This window comes from Anser cygnoides, chromosome 2, assembly GCF_040182565.1.
Source record: "Anser cygnoides isolate HZ-2024a breed goose chromosome 2, Taihu_goose_T2T_genome, whole genome shotgun sequence".
Taxonomy (NCBI): domain Eukaryota; kingdom Metazoa; phylum Chordata; class Aves; order Anseriformes; family Anatidae; genus Anser; species Anser cygnoides.
This window is the reverse complement of record NC_089874.1, coordinates 19,754,147-19,768,967: the sequence shown is the minus strand read 5'-3', so window position 1 is coordinate 19,768,967 and position 14,821 is coordinate 19,754,147. Positions and strand designations below refer to the sequence as shown.

At 45.8% G+C, this 14,821-nt stretch overlaps 1 protein-coding gene across 3 annotated transcripts in view; it reads left to right on the top strand.

Annotated features, from left to right (window-relative positions):
• Window positions 1–898: 898 nt before the first annotated feature.
• The window catches only part of SPAG6 (sperm associated antigen 6), a 39,364-nt gene continuing 25,441 nt past the window's right edge, over window positions 899–14,821 (top strand). Inside the window, exons 1-3 of one of the 3 annotated variants that reach the window (XM_048061779.2) lie at window positions 899–1,016; window positions 1,158–1,253; window positions 11,862–12,028. In XM_048061779.2, coding sequence (XP_047917736.2) covers window positions 992–1,016; window positions 1,158–1,253; window positions 11,862–12,028 — 288 coding nt within the window. In that variant the 5' untranslated portion in view covers window positions 899–991. Of the gene's footprint in view, window positions 1,017–1,157; window positions 1,254–5,393; window positions 6,483–11,632; window positions 11,755–11,861; window positions 12,029–14,821 lie in introns of those variants that run through there. The other 2 variants (XM_048061780.2, XM_066991616.1) reach the window with 2 other exon arrangements.

Sequence of the window (14,821 nt, the reverse complement as noted above, 5' to 3'; positions counted from 1 at the left end):
GCGGTGCCCCCTCCTTTTAGCCCCTTTTTTACTTTTTTGTTCCCCGGGGGGGGCGTCTCGGGGCGGCGGGAGGGCGATGGGGTCCCACGGGGGGCTGCCCTTCCCCATCCTCATCCTGTCCCGTCTGATCCCACACTCACCCTGTCCCCATCCCATCCCCATCTCATCCGTTCCATCCCCATCCTACCCCCGTCCCCATCCCCATCCCATCCCCACCCTCATCCCATCCCATACCCATTCCATCCCCATCCCAATCCTATCCCTATCCCAAACCCTATCCCCATCCCATTCCTATCCCTATCCCACTCTCATCCTATCCCCATCCCGAACCTTATCCCATCCCCACCCCATCCCCATCCCAAACCCTATCCCACCCCATCCCCGTCCCCATCTCACCCTATCCTCATCCCATTCCTGTTCCCACCCCCATCCTATCCCCATCCCAAACCCTATCCCACCCCCACCCCATCCCATCCCGTCCCCGACCCCATCCTATCCCCATGCCATCCCAAACCCTACCCCATCCCCATCCCATCTCAACCCATTCCCCCCATCCCATCTCCGTCCCCACCCCATCCCAAACCCCATCCCACCCCCACCCCATCCCATCCCCATCCTATCCCCGTCCCCATCCCGCCCTCATCCCACTCCTACCCCTATCCCACCCCCATCCCCATCCCATCCCACTCCTATCCCAAACCCTATCCCACCCCCATCCCATCCCCACCCCCATCCCATCCCACCCCCATCCCATCCCATCCCATCCCCATCCCCCTCCCACCCCACCCCAAACCCTACCCCGCCCCCCCACGGGGCTCCCTCCTCTCTCAGCCCCCCCCCCCCCCGCCAGGAGCGGAGCGGGGCGGGGCGGGCGCGCTGACGTCACGGGCGGCGGCGAGGCCACGCCCCCTCCCTCAGCCGCGCGGCTTCCGCCCGGTTGCCATGGAGACGGGTACACAGCGCGGCCCTGCGCGGCCGCGGGGCCTCCGCCATGAGCCAGCGGCAGGTGCTGCAAGGTACGGCCGGGACGGGACGGGACGGGGCCGGGGGGCCGGGACCGGGGGGCCGGGACCGGGGCGGCGGGGGACCGGGGCGGCGGGGGACGGACGGACGGGGACCCGGGCCCCAGCCGCTCACCCGCCGCTGTCCCCCCGCAGTGTTCGAGCAGTACCAGCGCGCCCGGACGCAGTTCGTGCAGGCGGTGGCCGAGCTGTCCGCCAGGCCGCAGAACGCCGAGACCCTGAGGAGCGCAGGTACGTGGGGGGCCGTGACGGGCCGTGAGGGGCTGACCCCCGGGATCCGTCCCCGAGCGCCCCGCCGGAGCCCCGGGCGCGCCCGCTGCCCGCAGCCCCGCTTCTCCTCCGGCTCGGGGCACGGGCTGCGGCCCCCCAGGTTCCCCTTTACTCCGAGGGAAGGCTCCCGGCGCGACCTTCGGAGGAGTTTCCGTGGTGTTTTACGCGCCGCGCTGCCGGTGAAGCCGGCGCCGGCTCGCGGAGGCCGGGGTGCCCCAGAAGCAGCTGTTTCCGTGCCGCCTCTGGAAGTCGTCCGACAGTTCCTCGGTGCTTCTTGGCGGCGGGTCGGCTCGGCTCGGCAGGGGACTGGCTTCTGCCACACCGCGCGAACCGAGCTGGGGGTGCTGAGGGAGCGCTGGGAGCGGCTGTGCCCTGCTGCTGCCGTCGGGCAGCCCCGCAACGCCCGCCCCAGGTTCCTGAGCTTGAGCGAGGACAAAGAAGCGCTCCGAACTTAATTACCTGGAAGGCAGCAGGGCAGAGCGCTGTAAATCTGTAGTCGCTTTACCATATGGTACGCACGAATTGATTGTGTTTTGCTTCGTCCCGATTTTGTTTTCAGTGCTTGTTCCCCAGATCTTGTAAAGCTCTCAGTGCAGCCTGAGATACAGTGGGGACAAACAAACAAAAAAAAGAAAAGCAATCGCGTAAATGCTTTCAGGTTTCGGTTGTTGTGATTGCAGCTCTCTGGTAAAATAGTTCTGCTGAAAATCGCTCGCTCGCATCCTTGTTAAGGAAGCGTTTGCTTGGATTATGTGAGTGACACGCTGACGCCAGGCCTTTTGTATTGCCTTGCGGTGCTTCCCGGTTTTGTTGTAATCTTTCAGTGAGATAATGCCACTGCTTTAATTTATACAAATTATCTGCATTTACCAAAGCGACATCTTGGCCGTAGGAACAGATTGCGTCTTATTTGTAAGAAGAGGTCCCTCTGTGGCCATTTACAGTTCTGGGTTTTGTCTGTTTGCAGACAGAGATCCCATTCAGGCACGGTTCTTACAGTTCGGTGTTTTAAAAACTGCAGAAAACTTCTATTTTAAGAAAGCAATCAAAGTGTCAAGCTAATTTTACTTACATTGTATTTCATGATCTTAAAATAATTGTCTGATGTAGTCTGGTGCGTAGCTTTTCTTTAGAACCGATTTGTTGCTCGTGTAGAGGGAATAAGCAGTTGGAGGCCTGAAACAGTTCCGTGCCCAGCCAGTGTTGGTCTGAGAGTTCACTTTACAAGGATCAGGCTCTGGGGTCACGATGTGGAAAGGTGCCTTTGTGAGCCAAGAAGGATGGCAAGCAGCATTCTGGTGCTGAGCTGCTTCTCTATGGGTTTTGAATAGATTTTCAGATGGTAGAAAAGAGGGGAAAGTCTGCAAATGTAGTGTTTACTATTGCAATTTATTCGAGTGGCTGAGGCCCACAAATATTTTACCTTGTTCCCCCAATCTTAGCTTTTAAACTTATTTATGATGATATAATTAAAATAATAACTGTTAGTTTTGACCTTTTCAGGATGTGCTAGAAACAGGTTTCAAAACCTCCCTCTAAATGAAGCGTGATTAAGTGCTTTAAAAATGACTAACACAAATATTTAGAGGCATTGCTATGTCTAGCAGGATAACTGGCATGCATTTTGTGGTCTTGGTCCAGCGAGCTCTGTAGCAGTGGCTTGAGAAGGAAAGATGTCTGTCTACACATGCACCTCTGTATAAATCCATACATAATAGGACTGGGGGGCTGATTTTGTATTCTGGCAAAGAAAGTTAATTATTCCTTAGGGAGATGGCGGTTTTAAGAAGATGCAGAAAGTCTTTGCCTGCTGTCATTTTCCATTAGCTTCAGGAGTCAGGGGCGCTTGGCGGGGTTCTCCTGTTGGATCTCAAAGGCTGTTGGGGTTCGGTCTTTTCCCAGCTGAAGCAGAAGGCAAGATTGCACTGACTCGAATTTGAACCAAATTAAGCCCTCAAAATGTGCTGAAATGTATTCTTGTGAAATCGGCCTTGGTTTATATTCTCGGGTATCCAAAGTTCAGGCTGGTGACTGTGAAATACCAGTGCCCAAGGAATAAAGCATTTGGTTCCATTTGAGAAGTAGTTTTGGTAAATGCTAAGTATCTTATAAAAACTAAGTAGTAGTTTGAGATCATCTTGTTCTGCTCAGAGATTTCTTTGGACATGAAGCTAATATTGTGCAAGATGGAAGCGTGTTTAAAAAACAGCTCGCACTGCACTGCAAGCCCAGCTTTCTTGGCATTACAGCAGGCACGGTGCTGTTGTTGCAGGTGAGGAGGTGGCAGCAGGAGACTGCAGCATCAGAGGGAGCAAGTGGCCAGGGTCGGGGTGAAAGTTTCTTCTACTGGTTTGGCAGTTGAGAAATGTTACGGTACCATTCCTGTGGTGTGCCCTCTGTGTAATCTGTGGGGGATGCCAGTGGGGAGGGAGCCAAGTGGAAAACCACCTCTTTCTAGTGCCTCTCTCTTCTGAGGCTGCTCTGTCTAACCAAGCTCTGGAGCTGCCTTTGCACTCAAACCCCAGAGGTGGCTGTAACCAGGGAACCGCAAGCTGGCCCTGGGCTCCCTGGCACATTTCCAACGCACTGGCTCTGCGTGTACAAGAATGTCCAGGGGGTTTTGTTCCTGGGAGCTCAGCGGCTTTCTTGTGACGGGGAAATGCAAGGAATGATCAGAGAAATTCCTTTTTCAGGACTCATTCCTGTTTGTTTTCCAACAGCTCTCGGTTCATGCTGCTATGGTTTTGTTAAGGTTGTTCCTTATGATTAAATACCACTATGAATAATGACTGCAAGATTTTTCTTTTGAATGCTTAATTAACGGATACGTGGAAAAAAAATCCCAAACTCCTAAACCTCTTCTGTTTGGTAAATGTAAGCTCGGAACAACGACAGATGCTTCATTCATCAAATCTCATTTCTGGAGGACACCTGACTGATGGGAGAAGCTGCTATGACAGTAACAGCTGTAAACATATTCTTTAGAAGCAAATCTATCCCTCTGGCAGCTACAGCTCACGATGTTTGGTACTGTTATGCGTCATCAAGCCCCGTATCCTCTACTAGAAACCAACTGTTTTTACTTACAACAGCAGGTGAGCTTGAGCCCTCTTGCACTGAGATTCAGGCAGCATTTTTTTTTTTTTTTAAAGAAAATTTAGGAGAAAATCTGAGCTGGTTCCGGTATGTTTCTGCGACTGGTAGTCACTGAGGGTCTGCGTCTGCTTCCTTCATCTGTCTTGGGAAGTGCAGCACTCCGTAAATCGCCCCTTAGAAGTAGATACTTTTTTTTTTTTAGGCATTTATGATTCAGTATTAATAAATGCATCGAAATAAGACTTGCATGACTTCTGGATATTCATTTTTTGTGTTCTCCCGTAGTAAGAATTAAATATTTATTTATTCATTTTTGTGTTACAGCCGGTGGTGACGGGGTCATTGCTTTTAATGTTTATGTTTAAGGATGCGATTGGGATTAAGAAACAGTTTTAGTTCAGCCACTTTGAGTTTGACTCTAAAGGTAGTTCGAAGTCAGCCTTTCGTGGGTCTGATCACACTCCTCAGCATAACAGCTGTGGAAGGAATAGAGAGAAGCAGGTTTGGGATATGGACAAAGAAACTAGAAGCCGTGTGGTCTAGCAGCCTGGGTGTTGTTGTCCCGGGACTGTGTGTGCTGGCATCCTGCACACCTGTGAGTGCTTCTCGTTTCTGCCAGGGTTTTGTTTTAATGCCTTGAGCAGATTTCTTCCAGTTTTCTGTTCCTTGGCCTTACCTACTTGCTGGCCAGTCTTCAGAGCTCAGCGAGCCAAGTTCCAGAATGTCAGTGTGAGGGAGGACACCGTCTCAAACCCTTGTGGCACGGCAGGCTTCCTTCTTCATGGTCTTGTCCCTTTGCAGCTGAAGGGCAATGCCGTGCAGGTTAGTTCTTGCCCAGCCCCAGAGCTCCTCCACTGGTCCCAGGTTTTAAGTGCTGTGTTCCCCAAGCCTCGGAGTTGTTTTAGGAGTCTTTATTTTTACAAAAATGCTGTTCAGATATATTTCCCTCATCCAATTACATGGAGTCTTTTTGCCTGTACTTCTTTCAACTTCTAGTGTATATATTTGAACAGTGGGTTTTTCAAGAATATGAAGGTATCTGCCCTGAGAGCACAGTGCCTTGTAAAAAGCCTGCTGGGAGGATGGCATGTACAGGAGGTTGGCTGCCAAGTTAGCTGTGCGCAGAAGGGCCGCTCCCTTACAGCAGCTGTGTTCCTGCCCTGCCTGGATCTCACAAGTGGACGTGCACGGGTAGGCTCCAGTGCCCCCACGCAGCCAGCTCCAACGTTTGGGCTTAAGCACCCTCTGCTGCGAAGGATGGACTTATCCTCCTTGTTGTAATTTTTGGGTAAAAGCTTCTTGAGCTTTAGCGAGAGGAGAAGCGGATGGGGAAATAGAAGCATGCAGCGTGGGGAGGAAGGCAGGCGGCTAGCTTTGGAGTTGTAACGGGCCAAGTGAGGAGAGTGGCGTTCCCCAAAGCCTGGCGGTGCGGTTGTGCCTGGTGAGGGAAAGTACCAGAGAGATGACAAAAGAGGAGAAAGTAAACGTATCCGAGGCTGGAGGACTGCCTTTTGCTGTAAGTCAGTCAACTAAAAGCTCAACTGCTGCGGGATTCCCCCCCCACCTCTGCCTCCTGGCCTGTTCAGAGGAGACTTGCAGGTAGGAAATTCAGAGGTAGAATTTGTCGGCAGCTTCTGCACGGATGGCAATTAAGAAGCAGCAGCTCCTTGCGACCGCCTTGGTTTTGGTGTGGCTGTGAAGAGCTGTGTGGTGACCACTTACTAGCTCTTTGAGCAGTATTTTCAGCAACTCAGCCCTCTTGAAACAGGATTAGTTCTGGTCCATCAATGCCGGAACAGCCAAATTGGCTTTTAAGGAGGGGAGACTTACTGCTGCTTGTTTCTTCAGAGTTCTGCAGCCCTGCTGCTGCACCCAGCCTGCGTCACGTTCCACACCATCTGGCAACTGCTTGACGAATTACTTGGTTACCCGGAGTCTCTGTTACCGAACTGTATTTGTGTTCCCTTTGATATCTGAAGGACTGCGGTTGTGTTGTGCAAAGACGGGTCCTTTCTCAGGGCGAGTCATGCTGGAGGAGTTGGTACTTGAGATGTGTGTCGTGCATGGGCCATGGAAGGGACTGTGCCAAGATGAGTGAGTATGAAAGCTCTTTCTCACTGTTCTGGGAAGCTTTGTTTCAAGTCCCCGACTTAAACCTCACTATTTCTAGGAAGGGACTGTTGAAGGTAGGGTGCCGGGGTGAGACAGAAATAAGCTTGCATTTCATTTCCTTGTCGAATCATCTGAATTGGATGGGCATCAGGAGTCATGAAAAATCAAGGTGATACAACGAGTGTTGGAGCATTAGTGTTAGATCAGAGGCTGTTCGCGGTATAACAGCTGGCGTACAGAAGTAAGAGGACAACATTATATTTGATCCAAAGATAAGAGTATGTCAGGAGACAATAGTAGTGTAGAATTATGTTTTTTCATGCTTGCATTTAAAAATGGAAATACTGTTTTGAGGAAGGAGAATGGGGTGGAGGCGGCCATCTTCAGGTGCAAAAATTGAGAGAATTTGAAACCCAGAGTGATGTTACTCTGACTTGTTCCATGTTTCTGAAGTCCCTAACTTCAAGTTTCATGCGGGCTTTGCAGGAGGTAGGGAAAGAGAGTAGGTGGATTCTGCCTGACTTTTCTGCCTGACTTTCAGGTGGTTTTTCCCCCCCACAAAAAAGCCAAAATAACCAAATGAAGTCTGCTATTTCCAGAGCGATGACTGTTTGTTTGGCTACAGAAACTTGGAATGAAAAAACTTGGGATCTGCCGCTGCCTCGAGCATGCCTTTTTTTTTTTTTTTTTTTTTTTGTGTCTCCTCCAGAGAGGCGGCAGCAGTGCTTGCTTGCTAAAAGAAAGTGCATCAGGCCTGGGCACAACAGCTCCACTTGAGAAGTGTGCTAAGGGTGATTCAGCTGCTAAGTGTGTCATTCTTTGAAACAATTCTGAGTGGGAAACTGAGGATAGAAAGGGGAATCGGTCCTTGCCTGAGGTCAGTCAAGGTTGTGTGATGCAAGAGAGAATATTTGGCAGTAATTCTTTGTTACCCTGTTTCTGAGTTGCTTGTGGGAACCCTTCCAAAACAGATCTAGTCTAATGGTCTAAATGCCTTATTTTGTAGTTTACTTTGTGTTGCTGCCTTTGAATTAGACTTAATGAATTTTCTACCTCTGTCACAAGAGGCTCGTTTAGAAGATGGCCAAAGAGTTCTCCTAAAATTTTGGGCAGCAATATGCTGCTATCCCTGCTCTGTATGGCCCTACATCAGAGGAAGCTGTTGGATGTTTCTTACCTACGTTACCTGAAAATGCTGACAGGAATGATGGCTTGGACTTCTTTGGAGAAGAAAGTTAGACTTTGCTCTAGACCAGGCAGTCAAAAGAAAGGAAGAGGTTGACTAGAGGAGCTCACCAAATGCAGCGGCTGTCTCAGGTGAGAGCAGCTGGTTGGGCCCGGGGCAGGAAGGCTTCCTTCTGTCGGGCACGTTGGTTCTTTCCAGCGCTGTCTTCAAAAGTTGTAGAAGGAAAGGTCGTCTTTGCTTTCCTGTAGGTGTTTAAATGGAGACCACATCTCTTGGAATTAGCACTTCTTCGAAGTGCTGTTGGGAGAAATACTCTTTACTGAGGATGTAAATATGAAAATGAAATAAATGGAAATCATGAATAAAATGAAAACTTCTCAAGCAGTCTGTCTTGCTGCGGAGTCAGATTGAGATGATGGATATCATCATGATGCAGAGAAAGGAATTGGTTGCAGAGAATGTGAGAAGTGGAGGTAGAAGCTTTTAATTATGTTCAATGCACAGGCATAATCTAGGTCTATATGATTCTCTAAATTCTCAGTCAGTTTGATGTCAACATATGGCTTGTACAGCAACAAGAATTGATTTTTCTTTGTCTGGTTCCACCAAAGCTCCTGTCATGACGATTATTTGTTCACTGTCTTTTCTTTCATTCAGACATCACTTTGGGAAAATATGTTCTCCTTGAGAATCAGTACAGTTTCTATTTCTTTCTAAATCTTTTTCATCCGTTCACTGTTCTATCAGCCTTGCTTTAGCATTTTATGTCTTTTCTTCCAGCAGTAACTCCCGTTTCACTTTTCATCTCTTCCCTCACCTTCAGTTGCATCAGCTAAAATAGTTTGTCGTCTTAAATGTCATCATCAAGCTTTACGTGCTTTGTACCACAATGAAACGATCAGTGCTGGTCATGGTGAGGCGACGCTGCTTGGAAGCGTTTTCAGGCTCAAGGCTTTTTAGCATGTTCTAAAAGCAAAGTCTGAATCAGCTCCTCTTGAAAATACAAATCGAAGAAATCTCCTATTTGGGACAACTCAAAGCTCATGTACATGTACTTTCCTGCGTGTGGTTTTGCATTTTGCAGTGCCTAGGTATGCCATGCAGGCTAGAAACACGTCATGTCATCCGGAGCTAGCTCATGGGTTCCCCTGCTGTACATTCATTCCGGTCTGTTTAAATTTCACTGACTTTTGAGACTGCCTTGGTGTGCCACCTTGGCTTTTTTAGGGGCAGAACACTCACTACATGCTGAGGTGTCCCTTCTTTCCCAACCACTTTTAACAGTCTCTTTTTTTTTTTTTTTTTTAAATCAAGCTTTATTGATATCAAAAAGTAAATCTTGTTTTTGTATCATCTCACCTTAAGGGTTCAAATGTAATATAAATGCAAATGTCAGTACAAGTGTCCGAACTGGGGGCATTCCAGTAAAGCAGGAACAGCGCAAAGAGCTGGAACAGCATGAGGTCCCGCAGGAATTTCAGCAGGTGTTTGACCATGCAGCTCATGTTAGAGGGAAGGACAAGAAAATGCTTTCCTGTACAGGACACAGGTGACTTTTAGAAGATTAACTCACTGTAGATGATATATGGTGTTGGTGCTAATTTGCACGCCTTTCTGTTTTTTTTTTTCATTTTTAATTTGTCCTACGAGGTTCTTAGTCCATTTTAATATGAAGTATAGCTTTCTATTGAGACCTTACCTGCCATTTGGAAGAGTTTGTGAGAAGATACCAGCACAACGACCACGTCCTTAAATAGTGCTTCCTGCCAAGTGCTGAATGAAATCACACTGGAGGAGCTACCTTCGTCTACTGCTGCCCAGGAGGCCTCTTTCAGCTCCCCTGGCTTTGACAGGAATGTGAGCAGGCACCAGTGATACCACAGACCTATTTCCGTAGTCTCTATGTGTACATGTTCAATTAATCACAGCAGGACTATTTTTGGTGTTCTTGTAGTATTATTAAGACATCACAATTTCATTTCCCTTTTCTTGTGTGTCCCCATAAGACCTGTGGTGTTTTGTCTTGTGAACATCCTGGGAGGCTGCACCCACCATGGCTGGGCAGCTTCTGGTTGTGGTGCTGATCTTCCCAGAACAAACTCATCAAGGGTCAGCGTGGCCTCCATGGTTACTTGTCTCTCCTGTCCTCCCTACCTCTTTTTTAGAGCCAGCAGTGGATTCTTAGGTTTTCTTCGTGCTGGGAGTAATTTGGTTATAACTTAACATGAATGTTCCCTGTGAGAATTGCCCTGCTGCTCAATTACTTTTTTGGGTCTTTTTTTAGGGTGCTCTTCTGTACAGAAGTTTGCTCTGGGTATACTTTATTTAATAACTTCCATCCTTTAGACTATTCCTTGCTCTACACCCCTCGGTTTTTCCCCGTCTTGGTGTGTCAGTTCAACATCTTAGAGTCATCTGCCATTAGGCAGTGATCCTACTGTTGTGGGATTGTTGCACCAAAAGATCTTTGTTTGGCCCTCGAGAAGGGAAGTCTTGCTTTCTTCCATGCTCAGCCAGCTACATCTTTATCTGACGGAAACAAATGTAGTGGAAAGAGCAAAGAACGGAGGCAGCTGATATGGAGATTTTTAATTGTGGCTCTGGTGTTGGTGTCCTGGTGTAGCACTTTCACAGCCCCAGAGAACATTGCTTTCTGGTTAACTGTGAAGCTCAGAAGTATGAATTCATGCAGCTGGCTGTTAGAGGGACCCTGCTTTTACAGAACTGCAATACAAGCAATGTTCCCTTTATCATTTGTCACCTTACAAATGATAATCTTTATGTAACCACATGTATCTTGCTTATATCCCTACTAAGAATCTTGGTTTAACTGTAGGAATAACTTCATGTACGAAGTGCTCATCTTTGGTCATCCTTGTTGCTTTCTGTTCAACCTTTTCCAGTTCTCCTCTAGGGAAGGGAATTAAATGCAGAATGGATTTATGCAGTAGCATAGTGATGGGCTCTGTTTTGGTATCTCTTCATTTCTATATAATACTGAATACCCTATGTACTTCTGTATGTATATATATACCTTTTTTTTTTTTCTTGCTACCGAGCAGTGAGCCAATATCTCCATGGATCTGTCTGTTCTAGCAGTGACATCTTTCTCCTGAGCGGTAGCGATCTGTTTGTATGTATGGGACATTGGGGTTGGCTTTCCCATATGAGTTTGATTTAACTTGGCGTTTTATTGTCCAGTCATCCGGTCCCTAGTATCATAGTTTTCCTCATTGATACTACCTTGAATAACTTTGGTTTACCAGCATACATTCTCACCTCCCTGTTCATGCCCTCTCCCAGATCACAGAGGAGCACTGAAAGGCACACGTCCCCGCACTGACTCCTGCAGGACCTGCACTGTGACCTCCTCCCTCCTATTGCAGGAATGGAAAGTTTACTGCTGCCATTTCCTATTTTTAGTCAAATGTTTATTCATGTAAGCACTTTCTTGGGCTATGACTGCTAACACATTGCTGCTTACCTCACCTATAATTTCAACAGCATGTGTAGATACTGGAATATGCCCTTAGAGAATGGACTTCCAGATTCCTTCATATTTCGCTGATACACTGCGGACTGCAGTAAAAACACATCATAAATAGTAACGTGATTTAAAAAACAAAAACAAACACCAAACCAACAACCTCTTAACTCTTCTATCTGGAGTCTACTATATTATGGCAATTGGTCCCCAGCTCAGTCATAGCTTGTGTAGATGGAATGTAATTTGGTGTAAGTCGACGTGGGGGTTCTGCTGGCAGGCTGAACGAGTGACATACCAGTGGTAGCTCACCTCCAGGTGGATTTTCCTATGCAGACTTCATTAATACTTGTATTTTATATATATTTGAATGTACCTTATTTTCCTGTGCATATTTTAACATGTATTTTATTTATGTTTGAATATACCTTATTTCTACGTGTAAATCTTTTTATATTTCAGAGGAGTTTTGTACCTATGAAAAACGGGCAGAAACATTGCTATGCATCAGCAGTGCTATCCAAGTGCCAACTTCATTTCAGTGGAACACCTGAATTTCCTACAAGTTCTTTTTACCTGGAAGAGTAATTTAATAGTTTTTTTATGAATAAAGTTTAGTTAAAGCTTAGAATAAATGTTTAGAAGACAATCTGCTTACCGAATGGGCTTTTTTCTTCCTGTTGTAACTCAGGTGTAATGTCTTTGCTGAGACCTCTTTTGCTGGATGTGGTCCCAACTATTCAACAGACGGCTGCTTTGGCTCTCGGGAGACTTGCCAATTATAACGATGACCTGGCAGAGGCAGTCGTGAAGGGAGACATTCTTCCACAGCTCGTGTGTTCATTGTCTGAGCAGAATGTAAGGCATCATTGTTTTCTTAAGTAATCATTTTTTTTAACTGTTGCACAGGGAAAGAGAAATCTTTCTGTATCAGCTATCTGCTGTTATTCCTAATATAGCAATAAATGAATGGAAGTCGGAGACAGCATGCATGTTTGAACTCCTGAGAGATCCATGTGTATTGTATACATAAATTTGACTTTAAATAAGTTTGACTTTAAAATATCATCTTACCTCCTAGTGCTTTACGAGATATACACTCACGGCATTGGTATGGTTTTTAAATGTTGAGTGATATTTCATTAAAGGTCCCCCTTCAAAAAGGAGACAATTTGAAAGCTGTAGTGATAATTGACTAGGATTTGTCAATAATACTAAACACTTGTGAAATACATACTAAATGTTTCATTATAGAAGTTCAGTTTGTATCTCCAAACACAGCCATTTGGAAATCTGTAGCGTGAGAAATATCAAACCACTGATACAGGAGAACACACTAAAGGTTTTGGTCTTTATCGTTATTAAAAACAAAAAAAAAGTGTAGCAACAATTACAGATCTCACGGTCTCTCTTCCTCTGTTCTTGCCATTTTTCTTCAGTTCTTGCATATATTCCATTTTTTATTCCTAACCTAAATCAATAATAGTAATAAAAATATAGTTTTGTATACAGTTTCTAATGACTGGAAAAAGGAAGAGACAGCTGAGAGTGAAGTGCATTGATACCACAGCCACACTTAAGTTGCAATATTGTTTTGTTAGATTTAGGAGAATTAGGATTTCAATGGAAATATAGTTGGGAAAACTATATATATATATTTCTTTTTTTCAGTCTTTTGAGGAAAATGTAAATGTAAATACTCATTGCATTTTTTTTTTTTGCATATCTGGTCACTGCCTATACAATTAATCAAAAAAAAAATTAAAAAGAGAAACCTTGATGTCAAGATACTGGTATAGTATGGAAAGAAAATTAAGGTCTTAAGTAGACAAATTTATAACCACTTTGGTTAATTTATTTTTATTTTTTTAAGGGAAGGAGGGGAACAGAACTCTTTATCCTCTTTTTTTTTTAATTTGGAAACCACCCCCCTGTTACAATTCAAAGCACTCACTAAATTAGCTTGAGTACCCTGATTTATCTCTTCCATGTTACTGCCAGTGCTGTCCCTACATCTGTGAGATGGCTGTAATTCAGAATCACTTGGGGCAGCAACAAGATTAGTGTGAGGTCATGGAAAGCCTACTATGCCTTGGTGACTGAGGGCAAGTGAAGGAAACTCATTATCCAGTTCATGCAGAGTTTAGCAATGCATGCAGTTTGTACTTCCCATAGGCAAAAAAAAAAAAAAAAAAAAGATACATTTCCATTCCACTCACTCTTTGTGTATCAACATCTATATTTAAGGAGCAGATTCTCTGAGCACACAATAAATACTAATTCTACTGATTTATGGAGAACAGTTACAGGATTACATCCCAGCTCGATGTTTTGTCAATTAAACTGAGCAAAATGGTTTTACAGTATGTTCTAACTGGGCTTGTGAGTACGGTTTGTTTGTAAATAAATGTGTTTTGAATAACAATGGAAACAAATAAGTGTTTTCCTTTGCCAGAAGTGTAATTACTTAACAGAAGTAACATACCCATATTTGCACAGACATAGACTGGCGTAAATTATTATAGTTCCGTTGAGTTCAGCAGAACTTATGGTAACAAACCAGCTAGGGAATTGTCCACTTGTCTGTACAGTTTCCCTTAACCTCTGTTCCCCTAAGTGATGTTTAATGTCTTGCTCCTAAATTATGTTCATTGGTATCTGCTTGTAGGCCTTAGAAGTCTGGATTTTTGGCATTAAAGGATTGTGTTGGTACTGGTAAACTGAGCAGGACCAGGGCATGCACTTGAACACTGGAAGATGACGGTGCTCCCTAAATGCTAACATGATGGGGTTTTGGCCAATGCTAACCATCAAACTGCTCGGCAGTGCCTGGATATGGTTTAGGGGGTAGCGCAGGACAGAGACAGTTCTCAGTTGTATGGATGGGGCCATTGTGCTTTGGGGGAAGAGAAATTTAGGTGTGTGTACTTGTTATGCGATGTTGCTTTCCTTCAGGGCCAAGGAATGGGCATGGGTCCATTTTCCGTATACTCAGATACCTGTTGCAGGTAGTCCTCTACTGCCATACCTTAGTGCTTCAGGGTGAGATTTTTCAAAGGTGCTTGGACACCTTGCAAGATGCAAAAAAGCCACTCACCTGGCTCTTTGTTTCTATGAACTTCATTCAAAAGGGATGTGGGGTTTGCACTGTTTTAAGTTCTGGGTACTTTGACAGTAGGAATCCAGCAGTTAGCTGCCCAGGCTCCTTGTACAGAGCAGGAGGGAGAAAAGCAGCTTGGAAGGAGATTAAAACCAAGCTGATGGATGGAGAAGGAGCCCTCTAGAGCTAGTCATAGTGTTGATATACCAACTGTCAGGCCACAGAGCACACTCTCGGCATGTGGATGTGGCAGTAGGTTATTTGTGTCCCAGTGAATCTTGTGCTCATTGCTGCATGGTGACTTCAAGAGGGAGATGAACTTTCTCCTGGTGCAGTTCATAGAATCATTAAGGCTGGAAAAGACCACCAACATCATCTGGTCCAGCCATCCCCCTACCACCAATGTCACCCACTAAACTGTTTCCCTAAGCACCATGTCCAACCTTTCCTTAAACACCCCCAGGGACAGTGATGCCACTACTTCCCTGGGCAACCCGTTCCAATGCTTGACTGCTCTTTCTGAGAAGAAATGTCTCCTCATTTCCAACCTG